We start from the raw sequence: 23,471 nt of genomic DNA, 5'->3' as shown, positions 1-23,471 counted from the left end.
GTTTGTTTGTTTTTAATATATTTTTTATTGTTGATAGTATTACAGATATCTCCCATTTCACCCTGTGTTTTGGTAATTTCTGATTAAAGTGTTGGAAATTTAAAAACTATTGTATGAGTTTATTCCAAATTAATAGCAAACTTCTAATACCATTGACTAGTACTTTATATTAATTAGAAAAAGAGTATGTTTACAAAGCATGTTTATATATTTTATCCCTGTAAAAATAAATTTTGTAAAAGTAGATCAGTGTAAATAAGATCATAGTTCTGGTCTAGTGGCCTGGGTCTTCCAACTCTAACCATAATTTTTTCTTTCACACAAAGGTAATTCTTCCTCCTTACTTTGTAATCATTTGTTCACTTATACATTTTTGGCAAGCGCCTATAAAATCTGTACTGAATGGATGTTTCTATCTGATATCTCTTGCCCATGATGTAGTGTCCTGGCTTTGCTAAGCTGTTCCTCAAAAGTCTTGCTCTGCCAAAGTTCTTTGGTCCAAGATGGATTTACTCTCCTAGGAAAGTGCTGCATAGTGCTTTAAATATAGTTGGTCGATCTAGAGAATGCCAGGAATATGGAATATTTTAATTTCAACAAAGCATGGTATCTGTATGAATAAGACAGTGACATTAGATAAAAGCATCACTCAATAGATTATAAGTAGTTGAACAAATGATCAATACTCCTTTTTGTTGTTGTTAATACTCACCTGCCAAGAACCAATTCCAGGATGTATTAATTACAAGAGTTTTACCAAAAGGTTGGTGAAGCTTGGGAGGCTCAACAAGGGTTGAGTCACATGTAGTTTACCTGTTGGAAACAGCTACAAAGCATTTCCCCCAAACCTGAATAGGATGATAGTTAGCTGCCAGACAGCTCAGAGCATTTTATTGCCTCCTGTTGGCCAAACACCTGAACAGCTGTAGGCTATTCCCCAAACTGACAATGTTTCTGTATACCCTTTGGTACCGTACCCTTTAAAGTGTATATTTCCACCTTGCCTTGGGACAAATTGTACTAATAAAAGCAGGTTCCTTGGTCAAGGTAAGAGTCTTCTAGCTCCTTCAGCTGGAAGCTCCTCTGACCCCCAATGCCTTTCAAAAATATCTTTCGACCACGGACTCCTTCTTAATCATCTATGCGCAGCCCCTTTCTCCAGAATGCTGAACCCTTTGTAAGGCTGGGAAAAAGAACCCCGGCACTCACCCGAGGATATTTTTCCATTGACTTTTAGAGAGAGTGAAAGTGAGGGGGAGAGACACAGAGAGAGAAACGTTGAGGTGAAAGATACATTGATTGGCTGACTCTCAACACACCCTGACCAGGACCATTGACCAGAATCAAACCCAGGATCCTTCAATCTGTGGGCCAACTCTCTATCCACTGAGCCAAACCAGCTAGGGCTGATCAATACTCTTTAAATTATTATGGGTTATTATGAAAGAAGGAATTTAATGGCTTTTTTTAGCCGTTTTTGTGGACAACATATCTATTAGTAACTAAGATTCAGAAATTGAAAGGTTGCCTATGAGATTTTCAGATAGCATACATTTTACTTAACAAGAAACTAATATCACTGATGACAGACCTAAATTCAAAATTATCTGTAATGGTTAAAAATAAAAGCCTTATGGCATGAATTTTTTAAAAAAATTAGTTTTATAGATATCACAGCTTGAGTATGGCCATGTGGGAAAAGTCTGAATATTTAAACTAATCACAGTTAAATGTGATATAACAATATGTTAGAGCTACAAAAACTGTACATAAAATTTACATGAAATTGATCAAAAGTATTGTGTTTAAATAATATGATATTTTCACTAAATTGTGCCTTTGCCATACAGTCTCTTGAATCCATCTATTGTTCAGAGCATCTGTGAGAATCAGCATCATATTGAGTGTGTCTAGAGCAGTGGTCGGCAAACTCATTAGTCAACAGAGCCAAATATCAACAGTACAACGATTGAAATTTCTTTTGAGAGCCAAATTTTTTTAACTTAAACTTTTTCTAATGCCACTTCTTCAAAATAGACTCGCCCAGGCCATGGTATTTTGTGGAAGAGCCACACTCAAGGGGCCAAAGAGCCGCATGTGGCTCGCGAGCTGCAGTTTGCAGACCACAGGTCTAGAGTGTCCAATGGGTTTGGAGGACAGTGTGTGAAGAATATGGGATGAGATTGATATGTTTAGATAGTTAAATAAGATAAATACTTTCAAACACAAAGACCTACCATGTGAAAAATAGAAAAATTATTCTGTAATTCCAGATGAGACCAGGCAAAAGCCTAGTATTACCAAGTTTTAAGTTGTTTAGTTCAACATAAGGAGATACTTATTAACCAGTGATGCAACAGGCACCAAGGACAGTTTCTTATTCCTGGAATCATTTAAGTGATATTTAGAATGCCATCTGTCAGGTTGTGTAAGAAATTCTTGACTGAATGGAAGATTAGACTAAATGACTTTCAAATATAATCACAAAAAACCCTTATAATACATTGCTGAGCATTGTGAAGCATCTGAGTTTTTCCTTGCTTGCAGGTTAACAAGTTAGTGTGGCAGTTTCATGGATACTCATAGAAGACATGACCCTCCAGGACCAGAGACAAAGGAGATTTTCTTAGTCATAACAATGGCAGTAGCTATTGTATCAGTCTTCTGTTGTACTGCCGCAATTCCCAGATGGCAATGCAAAGGCCAGATTACACCTTCACATGCAGTAGGTTGCATCACATCACAGGAGAGGAATGCAAAGCTAAGGGAATGTAAATCTTTTACAATGAGCTGTAACCATGCCTATCCTTAGCTCTAGCAGGAGACACTAACTCATCTTCCAAGGCTGTAGACCAAAGGTCAACCAGTGTCTTTTTCAGAGGACATACAAAACAAAACAAAACAAAATGCAGGAGACACATGGAGAATTCTCTCCCTACATAGATAATTTTTGTTCAGATATGCAAGTACTATTTGTCCTATTCATTCCATTAACAAATAAATAAGGGTTCATAACAAAGTCCAAAAATTTAAAATATGCAAAAATGACAAAATGCCTAATGTTGAAAAATAATTGCATTATTATCTATTTATATTCTGTTCTAGGAAAAGTTTAAAGCAGCTTATAGAAAACTTACATAAATTAAAGTAAAAATAACTCACAGGGAACAAAAGAAAAACTAGATGAATAGAATTACATCAAAATTAAAAACTTGTGCATCAAAAGACACTATCAATAGAATGAAAAGGCAGCCCATGGAATGGGAGAAAATATTTGCAAATCATATATCTGATAAGCAGTTAATATCCTATAACTCAACAATAAAAAAACAATTAAAAATAAGCAAAGGACTAGAAAAGACATTACTTAAAAGAAGATATACAAATGGCCAATAAGCACATGAAAAGATGCTCAAAATCACTCATAATCAAGAAAATGCAAATCAAAACCACACTGAGATACCACCTCACACTCACTAGATCACTATTAAACACATACACACACACCAAAAAAAAACCAAACAACACAAAACAAAAAAAAGAAACAAACCAGAAAATAACCAGTGTTGGCAAGAATGTGGAGATATTGGAATCCTTGTGCATGGTGTGTGGGAATGTAAAATGGTGCAGCTGCTGTGGAAAAAAGTATGGCAATTCCTAAAAATATTAAGAATAGAATTACAATATGATTCAGCAATTCTACTTCTGTGTATGTACCCAAAGTATTGAAGGCTGGGTTTTTAAAGATGTACCCCTATATTCATAGCAATATTATTTACAACTAGAGGCCCAGCACATGAAATCATGCACGGGTAGGTTCCCTAGGCCTAGCCTGAGATCGGGGCCATCTTCCACCAGCTTGCCAGTCCCCAGTCCCGCCCACCACCACCCACCTCGGTTACCCCTGGTTCCCTGTTTGCCATCCTGTGATCAAAGCCTGCGGTTCAATGCACCTCATGGCAACTGCTTGCGTGGTCGTTCTGGTCATTACGCCATTATGGTCGCTGGGCTTTTATTATATAGGATAGCCTAAAGGTGGAAGATCACTAGCGTCTATCAACAGCTGAGGATAAACACAATGTGGCATATACATATATACAATGGAATATTATTAGCCTTAAAAAGAAAATTCTTATATATACTACAACATGGATGAATCTTCAGGTCAGTATGCTAGGTTAAATAAACAATCACCAAAAGACAAATACTGTGTCATTTCATTTATATGAGTTACCTAGAGTAGATAATAGAGACATCAGGTAGAATGCTGGTTTCCAGGTGCTAGGGTGAGAGGGGAATGGGAAGTTGTTAATGGTATGGAGTTTTAGTTCTGCAAGATGAAAAGAGTTCTGGAAATTTGTTGTACAACAATGTGAATGTACTTAACACTACTAAATTGCATATTTAAATTATGAGTAATATGGTAAATTCTAAGTTATGTGTGTTTCACCATAATTAAAAATAAAAAAAAAATTTAACTGAAAGAGGCAAGCAAGATTAAAAGTAGGAGAATTAAGATAAAGCCTGGATGAGGTTAGCACACAAAATAAGTCTTAAGATCCTAAGAGTTCAGTTGAGAGGGACTATATATTTTCTTCTAGGTTTGCTGGTAGCCCATGTAAAGAGGGCATATAGTTTGTTTCAAATAAGCCAGTTGCTCAGTTCAAATATTTCTTGTAGAATAATCAGAAAGATCACCTTTTCCAAAGATGCCCTAGAATGAAACAATCTGTCCTCAGTAACAGATTTGCAGAAAACTCAGAAAGTGTTCCATACGGTTGCCTTTTAGAGCTTCTTTCAGCATGGGTTGTTGGCATAATATTAAATCTCAATCTAGTAACCAAAATTCTGGGTAGGTGGAAGAAATGGGAATGTAAGGGGAACTTATGCAATATTGCCATCACTACACAAGGTTTCAGTGAAATCTTACTGTTTCTGTCTTATTTGGTCACTTGGTTCACTGCAAAAGATTGATGATTGGAATTAAAAGCTAAAATAAAGTATAACAGTCTTCAACTTATTGAGAATAACTAAGAAGACTATTGCTCACTTTAAATATCTTACATTGACAAGCAAGACAGAACAATAGAATGACCCGATTTAATTTACATGGAAAAAAATTGAACTACTTTATAAAGTATTAGAGCATAAAATTAGAATTAAGGGCACTGGTTTTTGAAATGAGAAAATTATAGTAGATTGTTGTCGAATAAAGCATATAGCTCTGCCAAAACAGTAGCAGAGTATGTTTTTGCAAAAGCATAAAAGTAAAACCTAGCTCTTTAGGGAAACAGCAAGAAGAAATAATTCTCACAAATTTCTTGAGATCCCAGCATGTGCATGGCACAGAAGGAAACGAGTTTAGAGAAGAAGCTAAGTAGGAGAGTAATTCAAATATCATCCCTGGTGTTTTGCCTCTCCCAACTACAATTAATTTTATGTGTAAAACATTAAATGTGAAAAATATGAATTATTCAATGGAACAACAAATAGCTTATTTCTTGACATGACCAAGAGTCAATCAGATAAATACTTTAAAAATTGCTATATTGTCACAATACTGAAAAATATGTAGAGGGGAGATGTTATATTGTCTGTCTTCTTTATAGAGTTAGAATAAATACACATTAAAGAATGACTAGGATCTATGTTTAAATATATTTTACTTTAGATTTTGAGTATGAGATTTCTTTGTTTAGAAAAATAAAATGAAGGTTAAAATTCAAATAACAAACTTAATGGGTCATCAATACCAAGAAATAGGAAACTTGAGAAGGAAGCCACGTAGTCTTCAGTATCTTCCAAAAACACGAATATCATCAGTTACTATACATGAAATAATCACCAAAAATAAGTATGACATGCTACTGGATTTTTAGAAGTATGAAGTAGATGCCTTTGTAAGCAATTGGGAACATTTCATTTTCTCTACATTTCTTTTACTTTTTTTACTAGTTTAATTACTCTGTATCCATTGGAGACCTCTCCATAATAGGAAGTAATGCTCAACAAAATTATCTTTATATGTGCAGCACCTAGCAAATACTTAACACATAATGGGCACTAAATGAATGCTTTTGGAATAAAACAATGTTACTGAGTGAACACACTCTTCCAAAGGAGCCACCAGGGACCCTAATCTTATCTAAGATTTTCCATTGAGATCTACACCTATTGTGACCCGAATCTATCAAAGACCTCTCTCCACTGATTTTTGAACCGATATCCCAGCTGGATGTCAGGTTTACACAATCTCCTAATCCCTAACTGTATGCAGATGTGGTCTGGAATGAAAGGCAGTTTATGTAATTAAAGGATACAGAGATAGAGATCGATACGGAGGGTCTTTGAGAAAAAGTCAAAATACAAAATTGTTTTTCATACTTTGAAAACCCCCCATGTTTGTAGACTCTAATTGTGTTTTCCCATTTTTTTTTCTCCATCTGTCAAATGTCTGGATAGAGTAAAAATGAAATGAAACCCCATTTATTTTTCATCTACATTGTAATCCAAAGGCTGTCCAGTAAAAGCTGTTAGTAAATCACTTGGTCAGTTCTCCCAACAAAACAGTCTTTAAGTAATACAGTATATCAACCTATCTTTTGACATTTTCATTTTTCGTTCTTGACATTTTTCTCTTAAAAAAATAATAGTGTTGTCTCTGTTATCTTTTCTTCAGGATCCATGAACCAAATACCAGCTATCAACTCTCTTGTAGAAAAGCTATCAAGATTCAGAAACCAAAGATGTAGATGTAAAGCCCTGTTTATCTGTCTATGTAACACCGAGGAGAAGGGTGCATCAGCGATGGTGGTGGTTCAAGAACAGCTTGACAAATATCACATTCCTTCCATTCTCTGTGTTATTTGGGTGGGATGCATTTTAGAATGATTACTTTGAAAAGCGTAATTAATAAATTCCTCTCTGTTCTAACCTACCAGAACTGATGATTCATTCAGCTGTAATTTTTAAGTATAAACATGTTCCAGACACTGTACACTTTTTAAAGAAAAGAGCCAGAATGGTAAATACAAACTTAAATTAATATTTTGAGTAGCCCTATTGTGTGGAAATAAATGTCTTCTTGCATTCTATTATTGTTTATGCTACCTTCAATGGGCAATAAGGTAAGAACCTTTAAAGTGAATTGAAATAAATTGTAATGACTACTACTAGATAGTTTCATAGGACAATGAAATAGGATGCTTATTTCTTTTAGAATTAAAGGAATTTTTATAGCAAAATCAAAACTATTTGTATATTATCAAATACTAAAACTGCTCATATTAACATTATTATTATTATTTTGGTTTGGAGACTAATAAATGACATCTAGATAACAATACTTTACCTACTATGAGCCCGCTGTAGCCCCTAACCAGGGAGAAATGTTAATGTAACTCTTAGGATTTGTGAAACATTTAGCTTTCAGATAATTATCTGTGATTTCCCTTTGTTGAATAAACGTAATTGGCAGGGTTATGCCACAATGGGCATTGTATTTATGTATACAGTGTCCATCCTGGCTAAACCCCTAGATTATGGACAATAGTTTGGAAGTTTAAAATCAAAATTTGAATTAGATAAGGACTTTAATTATGGAAAAAGCTCTCATTATTGGATTCAATGTTTAGTTATAAACCAAATTACCATTACTCAAAGTGACTCTAATTAGGAACGTCTATTAATTACAAATTGTATAAATGAGAATGTTAATGGTTTCTCTTTGAAACACAGGGAGCTTTTGAATGTGTTTATTAATCCTTTCTTTACTGAAAAAGATAACTCAATCTCCCATTTGACATTCTATCCTCTTTGGCTCAAAGTATTGAGTTGCAACCTGTTGTGACTTGTACCAAATAAAGTGTCTTTGCAAAGAATACATTTTCTGAATAGCTTTAAATGTCCTGCCATTTCTGTGAATATAATGACAATAGCACATATCATACTTGTTGTGTTTAAAAATCTATGTTAGACAATAAGCAACTATCTCCCAAACAGAAATATTAACCCAGTTGTGAAAAACCATAAAAGTTCATACATAACTAACAATAAATACACTGAAACTGGAAACAGTTACATTGTGAGATGCATGCAAAGGAGATGGGAAAAACAAAAGATTTGGGGAAAGGGTCTGCAATGATGGGAACATATAAAACTTGGAACCAAATCAGGAGGAAGTGAATTTTGAGCTGCACTTTGAAATGGTCACAATTAGGGAAGAGCAGTAGAAAACCCAAACTGGAAAAGTGGCCCCCACATGACTTGGTGAAGAGGATGGCAAAGCATATTAAAAACTGCCGTGTGCGTTGGCCTGACTAAAGTAATAAAATTGACTAGAGGGGAAGGCAGGAGTCTATTAAGAATCTGTTCATTAGTTAAAGGATTTTTAACATTATAGAAAAAATTACTAATGCTTCAGGAATTACTAGGCAAGCACATGATGGAAACAGTTTTTTTAGAAGATAGTCACTGCAACAATCTGCAGAAAGATGAGAGATACAAGCGCTGGTAAGATACCAAGGACACTATGCACTAGTTGAGTGGTTCTCCAAGTGTGGCTTGCATATTATCAAGGGTTCCTAGACACTTGCAGGGGGCTCACAATATTATTATTATAATGATATTAAGATATTATTTTCCTTCTTCACTGTGTTGACATTGGCACTGATGTTGAAAAAGCCATGGTGGGTAAAACTGCAGGTTCTTTCTTAGGAATCAAATCAGTTATAGCAAACTGTTCTAGTAATCTAGCGGTATATTCTTCACCAACTGAATACACTCCCTTCCTTGGCCTGCCACGCCTCCAAAAAATACAAATCTCAACCCTTGAGTACATACATGTCTTTTTACTATTTGGCATGACTAGATGGGACATATGCATAAAGCACTTCTCTCCGGCATAACAAAGTGTGACAGCGGTCTCGAAGAAAGCACTTGTGCCGGTGTAAGCTGACTTAGTCACTGTTTCCAGGGAATATCATCATGTTTTACTGGGAAGAACAACTAACAGACTCTGATGATCAGACTTGGAATTTGGCAGACATTTTTCAAAAATAAAATAAGTGTGCCTGTCACTTAAAGGAACACAACTGACAGTATTTATTGCCAGCGATAAAAGTTTGAACTTTCAAGTAAAATTAGAATTTTGAACAACTTGTATCTCTCACTGTGAGTTTGACAGCCACCCAATGCTTGAAGACTTTTCTGATGAGATTGGTGAAATTAACATGCAATCTTGTAAATTTACTATCGCATAATTGAATTCTGCATAATAGAAATCTGCAAATGATGCATTATTTTCCAAATAATAAACATAAGATGTCACTGACTCATGCATGGGTAAACAATCCATTCAAAGTGTAAGGGGACCAAATGGCTTTTAGTGTAACAGAGTACAAATTGGTTGATGTAGTTTCAGATTCCACATTGCAATTAATCTTTAAGAAATTACCACTTGATAAATCTTGGTGTTATTATCAAAGAAGAATATTCAGGATTATCTAAAAAGTTCATTAACATCATCTTTCTCTTTCCATCAATACATCTGTGTCAGACTGGATTTTCTTCATATTGTTCAACCATTTTGCAACAGATTGAATGCAGAATCAGATATGAGAACCCAGTTTTCTTTTCTAATGCCACACATTGACAAATTTGCAAACATGTAAAACAAAGCTATTCCTTTTCATAAAATATATATTTTATGTTAACATGTAATGGATTTATTATTTTTAAATGAATACATATTTTTAAATTTCTACATTTTAATTTCTAATGTGATAAATACTTACAGATATAACACACATAAAGAAAAAGCTCTTTGACATCCTCAATAATGCTTAAAAAATATAATGGGATCATAAGACCAGTTTGAGGCTGAGTAAATAGTAAAACTGGTATGAAGGCTCTAACTGTATAGATGAAGATGAAGAGGCACATGGGTCATGCTTGTTTAATAATTTGCATTATATCACCCCATCCTTTTGACCTATCTACTAAAACCAAAATACCCTTTCCCTTTTTTGGGCTATATACATGATTCTCACATTATTTTCTTTCCACAAAAAGCAAAACAGACTTCATCAGAGCCTATCTGTGTTGAACAGGTCCTACAAGGAAAGCTTTACAAAAACTAAAAGTATAAGAAAGCAAAAAGATTGAGGTTAAACATATAGGAAAGTTATATATTAGACTTCTTTTATCTGCTAATCTCTTACAGTGAAACACCAAAAAATATCAAATACTACTGTGAAACCAATTGTTTTCTGTGTGAAAGTCAAATTTGCTAACAAAAGCTTAATGCTTGGCAATATTAAAAGAACATTTATATCCAATTACAAAATTATTTTGCCCCAGGTAACTGGAAAGGGCACATGGTCTGCATTTTCTCCAGTGAGGAAGATTCATAAGAAATGCGTGTCACACTAACCTGTGAGCAAAGTTATAGGCAGTGCCATCAAGGAGGCTTTTATTTTCAAACTAAAGGTGTTACAACTTAACATATGGCTGCTCTTCAGACTTCTGTGAAAAGTAAGGAAAAGTTACAGGCCTGAGAGAGGATAACATGAAGAATTCTTGCCATAGCAACAGAAGAGGAAATGAAGGAGAGTTCAGATAAATACAGCAATAACAGTACAACCCCAGGATTTGCAAAAATGCTAGTGGAGGCCAGTACTATGTTGCCAATAGTCCTGTAGAATTTCAGGTTGGTCACCTGAGGTCTTTGAAAATACACATAATATTCACCTTAAAGTTAAGATTTGCACAAATATTCCCCATTTGAAAAACATTTCCCCATCTATACTCTCATTTGACCCCCATTGCAAGTGGTAAGGAAGATACTGTCATTTTCCCTTGTTCAGAAATGCAGAGCTGAAGCAAAGTTAAGTGACTTGTGAAAGTCAAGGCTAGTCAGTGATGTTGCAGGGATTTAAACCCAGACCTTTACTTGCTGAACCTAGTATAACCACATTACAAGGAAATTTACAGCTCCCTTTCTTTATTTGTATTTACAGAATTAATTCTGGGAAATTTTGAACCTTGCAGGAAGTAGATACAAACATATCTCTTCTGTTCTCATTCGTACTTATCCCAGGCCAAGCAACTGACACATTTTAGAACATTTTAAGTACATGAATGCTTTTAATACCCTAGTGAGAATTTACAGAGCAAGAGGCTGCAGAGAGGCTAAGCCATTTGTTTAATATAATCATCTTATAATAACAGAGGAATAGATCCACCCATGAGGACTGTCTGTGCAGCCAACTTGCCATCTTGAGGATTGGATCAAAATGGACATTTCCTAAAGGCCGTACTTAGCATGTTAGCACCCTCTGCACTATTTTTCAAGAAACACAGGGAAATCAAAAGCAGGGGAGCAAACCAACAAACACTGATAGATTTACCTTCTAAAGACATTGTTGTGTAAGAATACCACTCCATTTCATTAATATACTGCTTTCTTGAGACCAGAAACCAAGATGGCAGCATAGGTAAACACCTAAGCTCCCACAACAATTTCAAAACTACAATGGAAAGGCAAAACGGACATCATCCAGAACCACAAGGAGGCTGGCTGAGTGGAAATTCTACAACTAGAAGGAAAGAGAAAAGCACACTGAGACTTACAGGAGCTGCGGAAGGCAGAGGTACCGAGGTGCACGTGCGAAGAGGGCTGGCAACTGAGTACGCGGCTGGCTTTCTCAATCAGGAGGGAGACAAAAGCTCCCAACTGCTCTGAACTCTAGTTCCAGGTGAGACTCTGGGGACCCAGACTCATACAGGGAGGAACTGAACTGTCTGGCAGTGGGCGAAACTCGAGGGCGGCTTTCTCTCAGAGGTGCTTGCAGCAATTACTGTGGGACACTGAGAACCAGGGGCCTCTTAGGGCAGGGCTGACAGGAAGCCATCGCTGTTTGCTCCGCCCTGAGATCCCACCCCAGGAAGCCATTGCTGATTGCTCTGCCCTGAGACTCAGCCCCATCCAAGCTGAGTGCAGAGGCTTTTGCATATGAATGGTCTGGTCCTTTGAATTTTAAACTTACCTAACAAACTGCAGCTGAGTCAGTGAGACCCAGAATATCGATAAGAAGGCCCAAGGCTCCATAGCAGCTTGCATTGCTTCATAGCTGGGCCTCATCTGGGCACCTCCAAAACCCAAACAAAGAAGAGGAATCTGCAGATCTCTCCGTAGCTTCTGCTGGGTGGCTTCAGACAGAGGCTAAATTAACACTCCTTGGAGATCCAAGAGCCAGTGTACCCAGGGGTCAGAGTGGGACCATCCAGATTACAACTCCTCAGATCCATAAGGGACACACTCAGGGGGCAGACTCAATGAGCACCAAAGCCCCAATGAAGCAAGTCTTGTCTCATAAGGGTGTCTCCAGCACAGAAGTTCTCCCAGCGTAGACACAGCTGATCCTCACAGCCAATTTGCCTGGAGGTCAATTCCCCCCAGTGATACCAACAACAATCAAGGCTTAACTACAACAAGACTGTGCACACAGCCCACAAAGGGGTGCACTAAGAGTGTCTACCACAGGTAACTGGAGAAGCTGAGCCACTGGGCCCTATAGGACACCTAGCACACAAAGCCACTCTATCAATTCAGGGAAGCAACCAAAATGCGGAGACAAAGAAATAGGTCACAGATGAAAGAAATGGAGGAAAGCAAATGACTGGATATAGAGTTCAAAATCACAGTTATAAGGTTTTTCAAGAATTTTCTAAGAAAAGGCCGATAAATTTAGCGAGACCCTCGAGGATATGAAAAAGGACCAACTAGAAATTAAGCATACACTGACTGAAATAAAAAATAATATACAGAGATCCAATAGCAGACTAGAGGAACGCAAGAATCAAGTCAAAGATTTGAAATACAAAGATGCAAAAAACACCCAACCGGAAAAGCAAAAAGAAAAAAGAATCCAAAAATATGAAGATAGTGTAAGGAGCCTCTGGGACAACTTCAAGCTTACCAACATCAGAATTATGAGGGTGCCAGAAGAAGAGAGAGAGCAAGATATTGAAAACCCATTTGAAGAAATAATGACAGAAAACTTCCCCCACCTGGTGAAAGAAATAGACTTACAAGTCCAGGAAGCGCAGAGAACCCCAAACAAAAGGAATCCAAAGAGGACCACACCAAGACACATCATAATTAAAATGCCAAGAGCAAAAGACAAAGAAAGAATATTAAAAGCAGCAAGAGAAAAACAGTTAGTTACCTACAAGGGAGCATCCCTACGATTATCTGCTGATTTCTCAACAGAAACTATGCAAGCCAGACGGGAGTGGCAAGAAATATTAAAAGTGATGAATAGCAAGAACCTACAACCAAGATTACTCTACCCAGCAAAGCTATCATTCAGAATTGAAGGTCAGATAAAGAGCTTCACAGATAAGAAAAAGCTAAAGGAGTTCATCACCACCAAACCAGTATTATATGAAATGCTTAAAGGTATTCTTTAAGAAGAGGAAGAAGAAAAAGGTAAAGATAAAAATTATGAACAACAAATACATATCTATCAACAAGTGAATCTAAAAATCAAGTGAATAAAAAATCTGATGAACAGAATAAACTGGTGAATATAATAGAATCAGGGGCATAGAAAGGGAGTGGACTGACAATTCTCAGGGAGAAAGGGGTGGGGGGAGTGTGGGAAGAGACTGGACAAAAATCATACACCTATGGATGAGGACAGTGGGTGGGTGGGTAAGGGCAGAGGGTGGGGTGGGAACCGGGTGGAGGAGAGCTATGGGGGAAAAAAGAGGAACAATTGTAATAATCTGAACAATATTTATTAAAAAAAATATACTGCTTTCTTATTTACTAGAGGCCCAGTGCAGGAAATTCATGCACTGGGGGGCGGGGGGGTGTGTGTCCCTCAGCCCAGCTTGCACCCTCTCCAATCTGGGACCCCTTGGGGGATGTCCGACATCCCTCTCACAATCCGGGACTGCTGGCTCCCAACCGCTCGCCTGCCTTCCTGCCTGATTGCCCCTATCTGCTTCTGCCTGCCAGCCTGATCACCCCCTAACCACACCCCTGCCAGCCTGATTGACACCTAGCTGCTCCTCTGCTGGCCTGGTCACCCCCAACTGCCCTCCCCTGCCAGCCCAGTCACCCCTAACTGCCCTTCCCTGCAGGCCTGGTCACCCCCCAACTTCCCTCCCCTGACGGCCTGGTCACCCCTAACTGCCCTTCCTTGCCAGCCTGGTTGCCCCCAACTGCCCTCCCCTGCAGCCCTGGTTGCCCCCAACTGTCCTCCCCTGCCAGCCTGGTCACCCCTAACTGACCTCCCCTACTAGCCATCTTTGACCACATGGGGGCGGCCACCCCTAACTGACTCCCCTGCTGGCCATCTTTGACCACAGGGGGGCGACCATCTTGTGCAAGAGCGTGAGGGTCAATTTGCATATTACCTCTTTATTATATAGGATAGACCATTTTTATATTAACGAGTTAATGGGAAGGAAAGATAAAAGCCAAATGGATACTGACCTCAGAGATAAGACTAAACTAAATTGTTAGAAGAGAAAGAGTGGAAGCTAGGATGAGACATAAAACATCAAGCAAGATGATTGTAAATTAAAATGCAGTCAATTTGAATATAAATGTAGAAGATGACATGTTTGGCTTAAAAGCCATGGAATGAATGGTATTGTATAATGGAGACAATATAAAAATTCTATAGGTGGAATTATTTTAATCAATCTATTGCAAGCTCTGTATAATGAAAATATTAAAATATAATCATGAAAGTTTATAAATATCCTATCTAATAAAGAGGGAATATGCTAATTGACTGTCATGCCATCACAAAGATGGCAGCACCCACAGCCAATAAGGAGGGAATATAATAATTGACTGCCACGCCCTCAAAGATGGCAGTGCCCACAGCCACAAGATGGTGGTGCCCAGTCTCTCAGCCCCCAGCCGACCAGGGCCAGGCCAAGGCGCAGGCAAGCATCGAATGGCAGCTGTGCAGCCGCCCAGGGCCAGCCCGAGGTGCAGGCAAGTCTCAGATGGCGGCTGCCCAGCCACTCAGGGCCACCTGAGGCGCAGGTAACCAGGGCTGGCCGAGGCTTGTGCTGCCAGCAGCGGCAGCAGCAGAGGTGTGATGGGGCTTCGCCTTCCCCTGATCGCCGGGTTGCCGCCTGCTCCTGAGGGCTCCTGGACTGTGAGAGGGGGTGGGCCAGGCTGAAGGACCCCCTTCCAGTGCATGAATTTTCATGCACCAGGCATCTAGTATTTAATATAAAGAGTATGATCTTTTTAATCACATATTTTGCTACTTGGACAGGCAACTTAAGGAATCCAATCCAGTTTTAGGATCTCTCTCCCTTCCTCTTTTTCTTTGAAATCAATTAAAAAAATACCCCCAGAAAACAAATGTCACAAATATCTGTAATGCTTGAAGCTCATATCTCCTCTAAGCATTTTAATTATCTTCAAAGTTGTGGAAAATAAGGTCCCAAAAGTTCTATTTTCACAGGAGATTTCAAATTGTCTACTTAATTGAGTATCTGTTGGGGTTCAAGAAGGATATTATAAAAATAATAGTTTCCTTTGCCCTGGCCAGTGTGTCATCATCCATGCACCAAAGGTCACCAGTTAGATTCCTGGTCAAGGCACATGCCCAAGTTGCAGGCTTGCTCCCCTGTTAGGGTGCATGCGGAGGCAGCCAATCGATGTTTCTCACTCTCATTGATGTTTCTCTTTCTTTCTCTCCCTTTCCCTTCCTCTCTCTCTAAAAATCAATAAAAACATATTTAAAAAATAAGAATAGTTTCCTCTATGCATATGTATAATTTATTGGTATTATTACCATTGAAAATAATCTATATTTGTTGTTGTTGGGACTGAAATAAAATACAAATCCATTATATTTTGAGATACAGGAATGGCTTCAAGCAATTTACTTAGATTTAAAGGTGAGAAAACTGAGGCAAAGGGAAGTTACTTGTGAAATTCAAGGCTAGTAAGTGATAAAGCAAAGATTCAAATCCATGTCTTTGGTTATTTTAGTTTTTTACATTTGACTCATAATTATTTTGATGTTTATCATTTAATTTCTAAGTATTTGAAGGGATTTTCTAGATATTTAGTTATTGAGCCTTATTTTGATCTCTGATAGCACCCCTTTCCTGAGGTCCACTTTGATATTTAACATAGGCAAAACTGACATAAACACAGGTTTTAATGGTTACTGTATGTATGGTATATAATTTTTTCCCCTTTAAACCTATGTCTTTTTTATTATATAGTTAGTTGAATATAGTTGAATCTTTTTATGTAATATAGATTGACAATCCACTGACTTTTAAATGCAATGTTTAATTAATGTATGATTAATGCAATTATGAATATGGTATGGTTCAACTCTACTATCTTGCTATTACATTCCAATGTCCCACTTGATTACGCCTTTCCTACTTGTTTTGTTACTTATTCTTTAGTATATAATCTTAAGCCAATTATTGGCTTTCTAGCTCTACTTTTTATATTTTTTAGTTATTCAAAGGATTATAACATGCATCCTTAATTTAACATAGTCTACTTAGAGTTAATATTGTACTACTTCCTTTAAGAAACTTAGTAATAAAATTTCATTTGTGCTCCCTCCCTTGGGTCTTTGTGGTATTGAGGTCCAATATTTCCCACTGAAATAATATAATCATATTATTTATTGTTTTTACTTTAGATAATATGATAAAATGCTATTATTTTCCTTTAAATAGTCATTCTTCTTTAAATACACTTTGAAAAAAATTGTGTTTTATATTTAGTTATTTACCATTACTAGTGTTACTCATTCCTTTTTGTAGATCCAAATTTCAATCTATTGTAATTTACTTCAGCTTGAAATATCTTCTTTAGCTTTTCTCCAAGTGTAGATCTGCTTAAGGTTAATTTAAAAACTTTTATTTATATAAAGATATATTTATCTTACTCTCATTTTTGACGAATATTTTTGCTGGATATAGAATTCTGGCTTGACATCACTTATTTTTCTCTCATCATTTTAAGATTGTTCTGTTGCATTTTGGTCTCCATTATTTCCAATTAAAAGTCACCTGTTATTTGTATCATTGTTCCTTTGTATGTAATGTGTTGTTTATCTTTTACTGCCTTCAATATTTTCTCTCCATCTTGGGTTTTCAAAGAGTTTCATTATGATGTTCCTAGATGTAGTTTTCTTTGAATTTATCCTAGTTGGAGCTAAATGTCTTTTTTTTTTTTTTTAACCAAATTTGGAAAATTTTTAGTAACTACTTTTATGATCCTTTCTCTTTTCCTTTTCCTTTGAGATTTAAATCACATGTAGACTAGATTGCTTGTTACAGTCCTTGAGAACAGGTCACTGAAGCATTGGTTAATTTTTTAAAATCTCTTTTTACTCTTTGTTCTTCATATTGGGTAGTTTCTATTAATTTGACTTAAGGTTTACTAAACTTATCTTTAGCAATCTCCAATCTGATTTTTTAAAATTGATTTGAGAGAGAGAGAAATATAGATTTGTTGTTCTAGTTATTTATGCATTCATTGGTTGATTCTTGTATGTGCCCTGACTAAGGATTGAACTCACAACCTTGGCATATCAGGATGATACACTAACCAACTGAGCCACCCAGCTAAGGCTCCAAACTGATGTTAAGGTCAATTAGTACATTTTTTATTTCAGATATTGTATTAATCAATACAAAATCTCTATTTGATTATTTTCTACAGTTTTTTCTGTTAAGAGTCTCATCCTCTCTTCACTTATTATGACTACGTTTGGGTAGGTCTGTTTGGGCTTTGGAGCTTGATCCTAAGGTGTAGTCTTTTCTGAGAACATGGTCATTACTCGAAAAGCACGGCCTCTCTGGCATCTCAACTGAATGTCTGAGGTACTCAGTGAGGTCTCTGCATGGTACTCTAGCACTGCAGCTCCTCTAATATTTCCATGTAGCACTTAGGCCTTTAGGAGGGAATCTCTGCTACATGAGTCTCACTACTCCCATTGGTTAAGAACGTGCAGTAAAGCCTCATGTGGACTTCTACCCGCAACTTCCTTACATAGCAACCTCTTCTTTGGCCAGTTGCCCTATACATTACAACTTTTTTTTGGCAGTGTAGTGTCCTAATCTCTATATCCTCAACTCAGCAAGACAGTAGTTTAACTTGATCTCCATCTCCCTGAATTAAAGCAGGAAAATAACCCAAGTAAAAAGCTGAGAAAACTGTGGGGCTCACAATGTGTATTTCCCTTCTCTCAAGGATCAGAGGACTGCTGTGACCATTGTCCAATGTCTGAACACAGTTTTCTCATATATTTTGTCCAGTTTTTTTTATAGCAGGAAGGTAGGTTCAATATCAGTAACTCATTTAGGGCTGGAATAAAAAAAATACATGGGTTTGGATTTAATTTTTTGAAACCCTGTGAGATAGTATTTGTGAAGTAGATACTATTATTATAACCCAATTTTGTAAAGAATTAAATTCAGACTAATATTGAGTAGAGGAGTCAGAATTTGAATCTCAACAGTCAGATTCCAGACTCTGTGCTCTGATTCCATATACTGTGCTGCCTCTGTAAAATGAAATTGTGCTTATTTCTTTCAGAGTATTTATCACACTCTTTTTCTCATAGATGTATTAATATTTATTTTTTAACTTTGCTATTTTTCTGCTATGTATAAATACCATATATTTCCTGTTTAAAACTGCCTCCTCAATGCCTAGCAAGGTGATTGGTAGGAAGTCAATAACTATTCGTTGAATGAATGAATGAATGAATGTAGATGCTGCCATTATAAAAATTTTTTTGAAAATAGAATCTTTTTCACATAACTGATACTTGTATTTCATCTTGCTTGCCACATTGTGGCATCAAAATTCTGCAACAAAGAACAAACAAAAATCTAAAGGTGAGAAATATTCAAAAAGTGACATACATTGATTAGAATCTTTACAATTATATACATCAAGATATAATTATATGATGGAAAAGAGTTACAGCAGAATTTTTACTCTTGATAAGACAGCAGTAATTAGAAATCAGCCTGGTATGTTCAAAATATCTACTGATAAATAATGACACTAGTTAATGAAGTCAGTACAGAGTTGATATATTTGACTGGTGAATCTAGGTGTCACTTTTTTTCCCCCTAAGTGTCACTTTTGATTAAAGTGAAAAAAAAAAGATGCCCGGGTTTGCCACTTTGATTATAAAATTAACAAAAAGAAAAAACTATTTTTGCTAATAATTATTTCCAGAGACTTTGTATCATGTATTATCATATTTTAAATGTTAATACTAAACTAATTATTTTTAAAATGTATCTTTGTTAAACTTAAAACTGTAAACTTATGGTGCTCATAGTCTTCTACATGACAAAACAACATGCATTTATCCTTATCAGAAACAAAACTACATGATAGTTTTAGGCTAATTTTGTGTTAACAAATCTCTGAAAGATATGCTGTAGACTTCACATTTACATAAAATTAAAAAAGGGATGCTTCAGCAAATGCAAATAAATGCAAAAAGGAATATTTTGATCCATGATTAGAATCAATCATCACAATATGATAATACAAAAGCAAAATTTTGCATTCAGAGTATAACTAATGGTTGTAAGCTATTTATAGACTGAGTATCCTGACTAATTAATTTAGAAATACATTGATTATATTTCAATATCTGCTTTTAAATCTGAGCTCTTTGAAAACATTTTAATATTAGAATTATATGCACTCACTTCCGCAGTTCCACAATATGACAAGCCTGGCAAAATGATTTATTTCATTTGGTGCATTATTAATTGTATGAATTGACTGTTTAACCTCTATTGATTTATATTTCTTACTTAATGTTCAAGTTATAAACAGAAGCAGAAATTATTGTAAAGTAGAAAAAAAATTTACAAGAGTTAATTCTAACAAATAGGGAAGATGATTTTGCTATTCAGCATTATGTATCTCCCCTTCAGTAATTTTCAAGGTCTTGAGAGGGCACTCTTAGTTTTAAAATAATAAAAGTTTTTAAGTCTAAATAATAAACTTATTGAAGATAATCCTTGTATCCTCATGAATAATAGCTTTTAATTGTTTCTTTTTTATTTTTTTATTTTTATTGATTTCAGAGAGAAAGGGTGAGGGAAAGAGAGATAGAAACATCAATGATGAAAGAGAATCACTGATCGGCTGCTTCCTGCACGCCCCCTACTGGGGATTGAGCCCACAACCTGGTCATGTGCCCCTGACCAGAATCAAACCTGGGACTCTTTAGTCTGCAGGCCGATGCTCTATCCACTGAGCCAAACCAGCTAGGGCAATTGTTTCTTTTTTTAAAATAAATTTTATTGGGGTGACATTGGTCAATTTGGATTTTAGTGGAATGTTCAATCCATGTTCATTTCTTATAACACTGAATATAATTTTGACCTGACCATACCAATTGGAACCCTTTTATTATTCTAAGTATTTTGAAAATTCATCAAACCATTCTGCTATCCAGGAGATATTTTTTCTTAAAGTGTAGGCCATGTTTGTGTAGTGAAAGCCATGGAGAAGGTGATATATAATTAGTTTTAGTGCACTTCAACTCATTATTGCTTACATATGTCTATAGATTTTTCTGGGCTAGTCCCAATTTCAAATAATTTCCCCAAAATGCTCACAAGTCACCCAAGTAGCCCAGAAATCCCAATACTTTGACATACTAAAATACATGTTACATTTCCAATATTGGTTGTTTTAAGTGGAAGTGGAATATAATTCTTGGACAGGCCATATGTCTTGATACGGGGTTTGGAAACTATAGGGAACTGAATTTTCTTTCATTGTCAAAGAAAATATGCCTTAGGTTCTGTAGTTTATTTACTCAGAAAAATATCTTTCAAGCAAGTTATCTTGTGAATTTCAAAGTGATTTTGTTGTCTGCAGGTTCTTGATGTCAATCTTAAGCCTACAAGCTTGAGGTCTCCTCAGGGCTGTGAAGAATCTTGGGTAGAACTTTCTCATCTTTGTGGATGTGGAGTTGTAAGTGACTTTTACCAGGCTGGCAGATCTCCTGCTTACACAATAGGTCATAATATGATTGATAGTTATGCTTCCTAGTGGTTATTAACAGGGCAGGCATTTTTCTTTCATGTTGGTATTAGTTTTGCTGTTTGTATCCAAAAGAATATAGGCTGTGAGATCAGAGAATGGACAAGACAAATGTCCTAGGTAAATTGCTCTAAGTCAGGCAGGGAGGGACAGAGACATCATAATTCTAAGGAAAGAGTTATTTGAAAGGCATAACAGAATCACTTTATCTTTGATGTAGATTAAACTGATTATTACCCAGGAGAAGAAGAGCAAGGCTTTTGAGAAACAGGCCACAGAGAGGAATAATTTCATAGAAAAAAATAGGCCTGGGGATTCTAAGAAGTCACAAGATAATGTAACAATACAGAGTTCTGAAGAGTAATAAACATATATAAGAGAACAAACTTTTAAGGACATAAGTAAAAAGTGTTTCATACCTTTGGACAGCTCTCATGCCCACTTTGAGTAGCTATGTTATCACCAAAAAATAAGCAACAAACTTCCAAGCTTTTCTCAGGCTTCCCTTCCACCGTTTTCCACACTTCGTGCAATTTTGGAAATCCTCTCATCCTTCAGTATTTCCTCCCTTAGTTACTTAATTGTCTCCCTCCTTTCTTCCTGCAGAAATTCGCTACCACAGTTATTTGTCTTTGTATTTTATCTTGCATTATGAAATAGTCATTTATGTCTATTTCTTTCATTAGGTTTTTTAAGAAAAATATATTTTATTGATTTTTTACAGAGAGGAAGGGAGAAGGATAGAGAGTTAGAAACATCAAGCAGCTGCCTCCTGCACACCCCCTACTGGGGATGTGCCTACAACCAAGGTACATGCCCTTGACCAGAATTGAACCTGGGACCCTTCAGACCACAGGCTGACACTCTATCCACTGAGCCAAACTGGCTACAGCTCTTTCATTAGGTTTGGAGATGCCCTTTGTGGTGTCTATGATTGTCTAGCTTAACATAACTCAAGTAATGAAGAAATGTTTTTCTGTTTTGTCTTTAAGTGGAATGGGAATTGATAATACAAGTTGATAGAATAGCCTCTGCTTGCATAGATAGTACTTACTTGTGGTTATTAATATTTCACTTTACCTATGTGCATGATTCAAAGCAAGGTCAGGTTTCCTCATCCGTAGATAGCATATAACAAGCTTCGTCTCAATAAAACTTGCCACGCTTGCTATATCTTCAGCAGATGCTTCAAATGGTTTTCCCAGAACTGCCCCTTTGCTGCAAAGCTTAAAAAAACACATGCAATACTTTAAATATCCTAATAATATTGGGATATAATTTATCTTTTAAATAAGCAAAACACATATATGTACACATACTTTTACAAAATTACAAGTAAAATATTAGTGTTTTGATTATAAATTAAATAAATTGTTTCTGTTCACTATTATGTGACTATAATGGAAAATAAGTAACACATTTTACTGTAAAATGCTTCCTGTAAAATATTTTAGAAGTATGATATATTTTAAAGAAGTGTCATTTGCTAGGAATGTCTGTTTTAAAAATAAAGCACACAATAAGCAAAGACATTAACAGAAAACCTGGTATAAATCATATTAAATACCAGTGCTTTTATGAAAACCCAGCTGAGCAATGATCTAGTACACTATCAAGTTTGATTTAATATAATAAGAGGTATCGGAAGTAAACTCCTAGGAGCCATTAACATGATCAGTGATTAATTTGAGTCTGAATCATATTCTCTAGGATGTTATTGAAAGAAGAGAAGTAAAAATTTATTAGAATTTATTGGCAGAGGCCACAGTATCTGCAAAACATGGCAAGAATGTGGAATTCTTAATAAAAATTCCAGGAAGTCAATGGTTTCTGGACACTATGAATAAACTATTGAGAAAAAACAAACATTTTTGGAGAACCCCAAACACTAAGAAGTGTCAATAATATGACAAGGGTAGATCAGCACTTTCTACCCCCACCTCAGAATTTTCTACTATTCCTTTGATTCAAGGATGATGGGGAAGAAAAACGCTACCTTCTGTTTAGGGACCTTATTCAGGATATCTGCATCTTTGCTCTTTTCTATTGTGTAGTTTTGCTTGCTATTATATCACAGTATTCAAATTCTAGAACTTCTTTTTTTAAATTTTATTTTATTGTTTAAAGTATTACAAATAGTGGTACATATGTCTCCTTTTTCTCCCCATTGACCTTCCCCCAGCCTCCCCTACCCCCCGGCACATGCCCAAATTCTAGAACTTCTTGAATGATTTTTATCTTCTAAATAAAATCAGCATTATCTTTCCCAAGTCTTAACTACCCAAACCTCCTGGACTCTTGATACAAAGTTTTACAGAAACAGCAAAGAAACAAACAAGCCACACATTTTATATATTCTTTGCCCCTT

General features: G+C 36.2%; 1 protein-coding gene across 1 annotated transcript in view; it reads right to left on the bottom strand.

Moving 5' to 3' along the window:
- The window catches only part of SPATA16 (spermatogenesis associated 16), a gene marked incomplete at its 3' end in the record, with an annotated part of 197,479 nt that overhangs the window by 132,297 nt on the left and 41,711 nt on the right, over positions 1-23,471 (bottom strand). Inside the window, 1 exon segment of the mRNA XM_080658440.1 lies at positions 22,184-22,329. Within this exon segment, the coding sequence (XP_080514566.1) occupies positions 22,184-22,329 (146 nt within the window).

Source organism: Plecotus auritus, assembly GCF_963455305.1.
Source record: "Plecotus auritus genome assembly, chromosome: 2".
In the NCBI taxonomy this organism is placed as follows: Eukaryota; Metazoa; Chordata; class Mammalia; order Chiroptera; family Vespertilionidae; genus Plecotus; species Plecotus auritus.
Note: the sequence above shows the minus strand (reverse complement) of the source record. Positions and strands in the feature narration are given on the sequence as shown.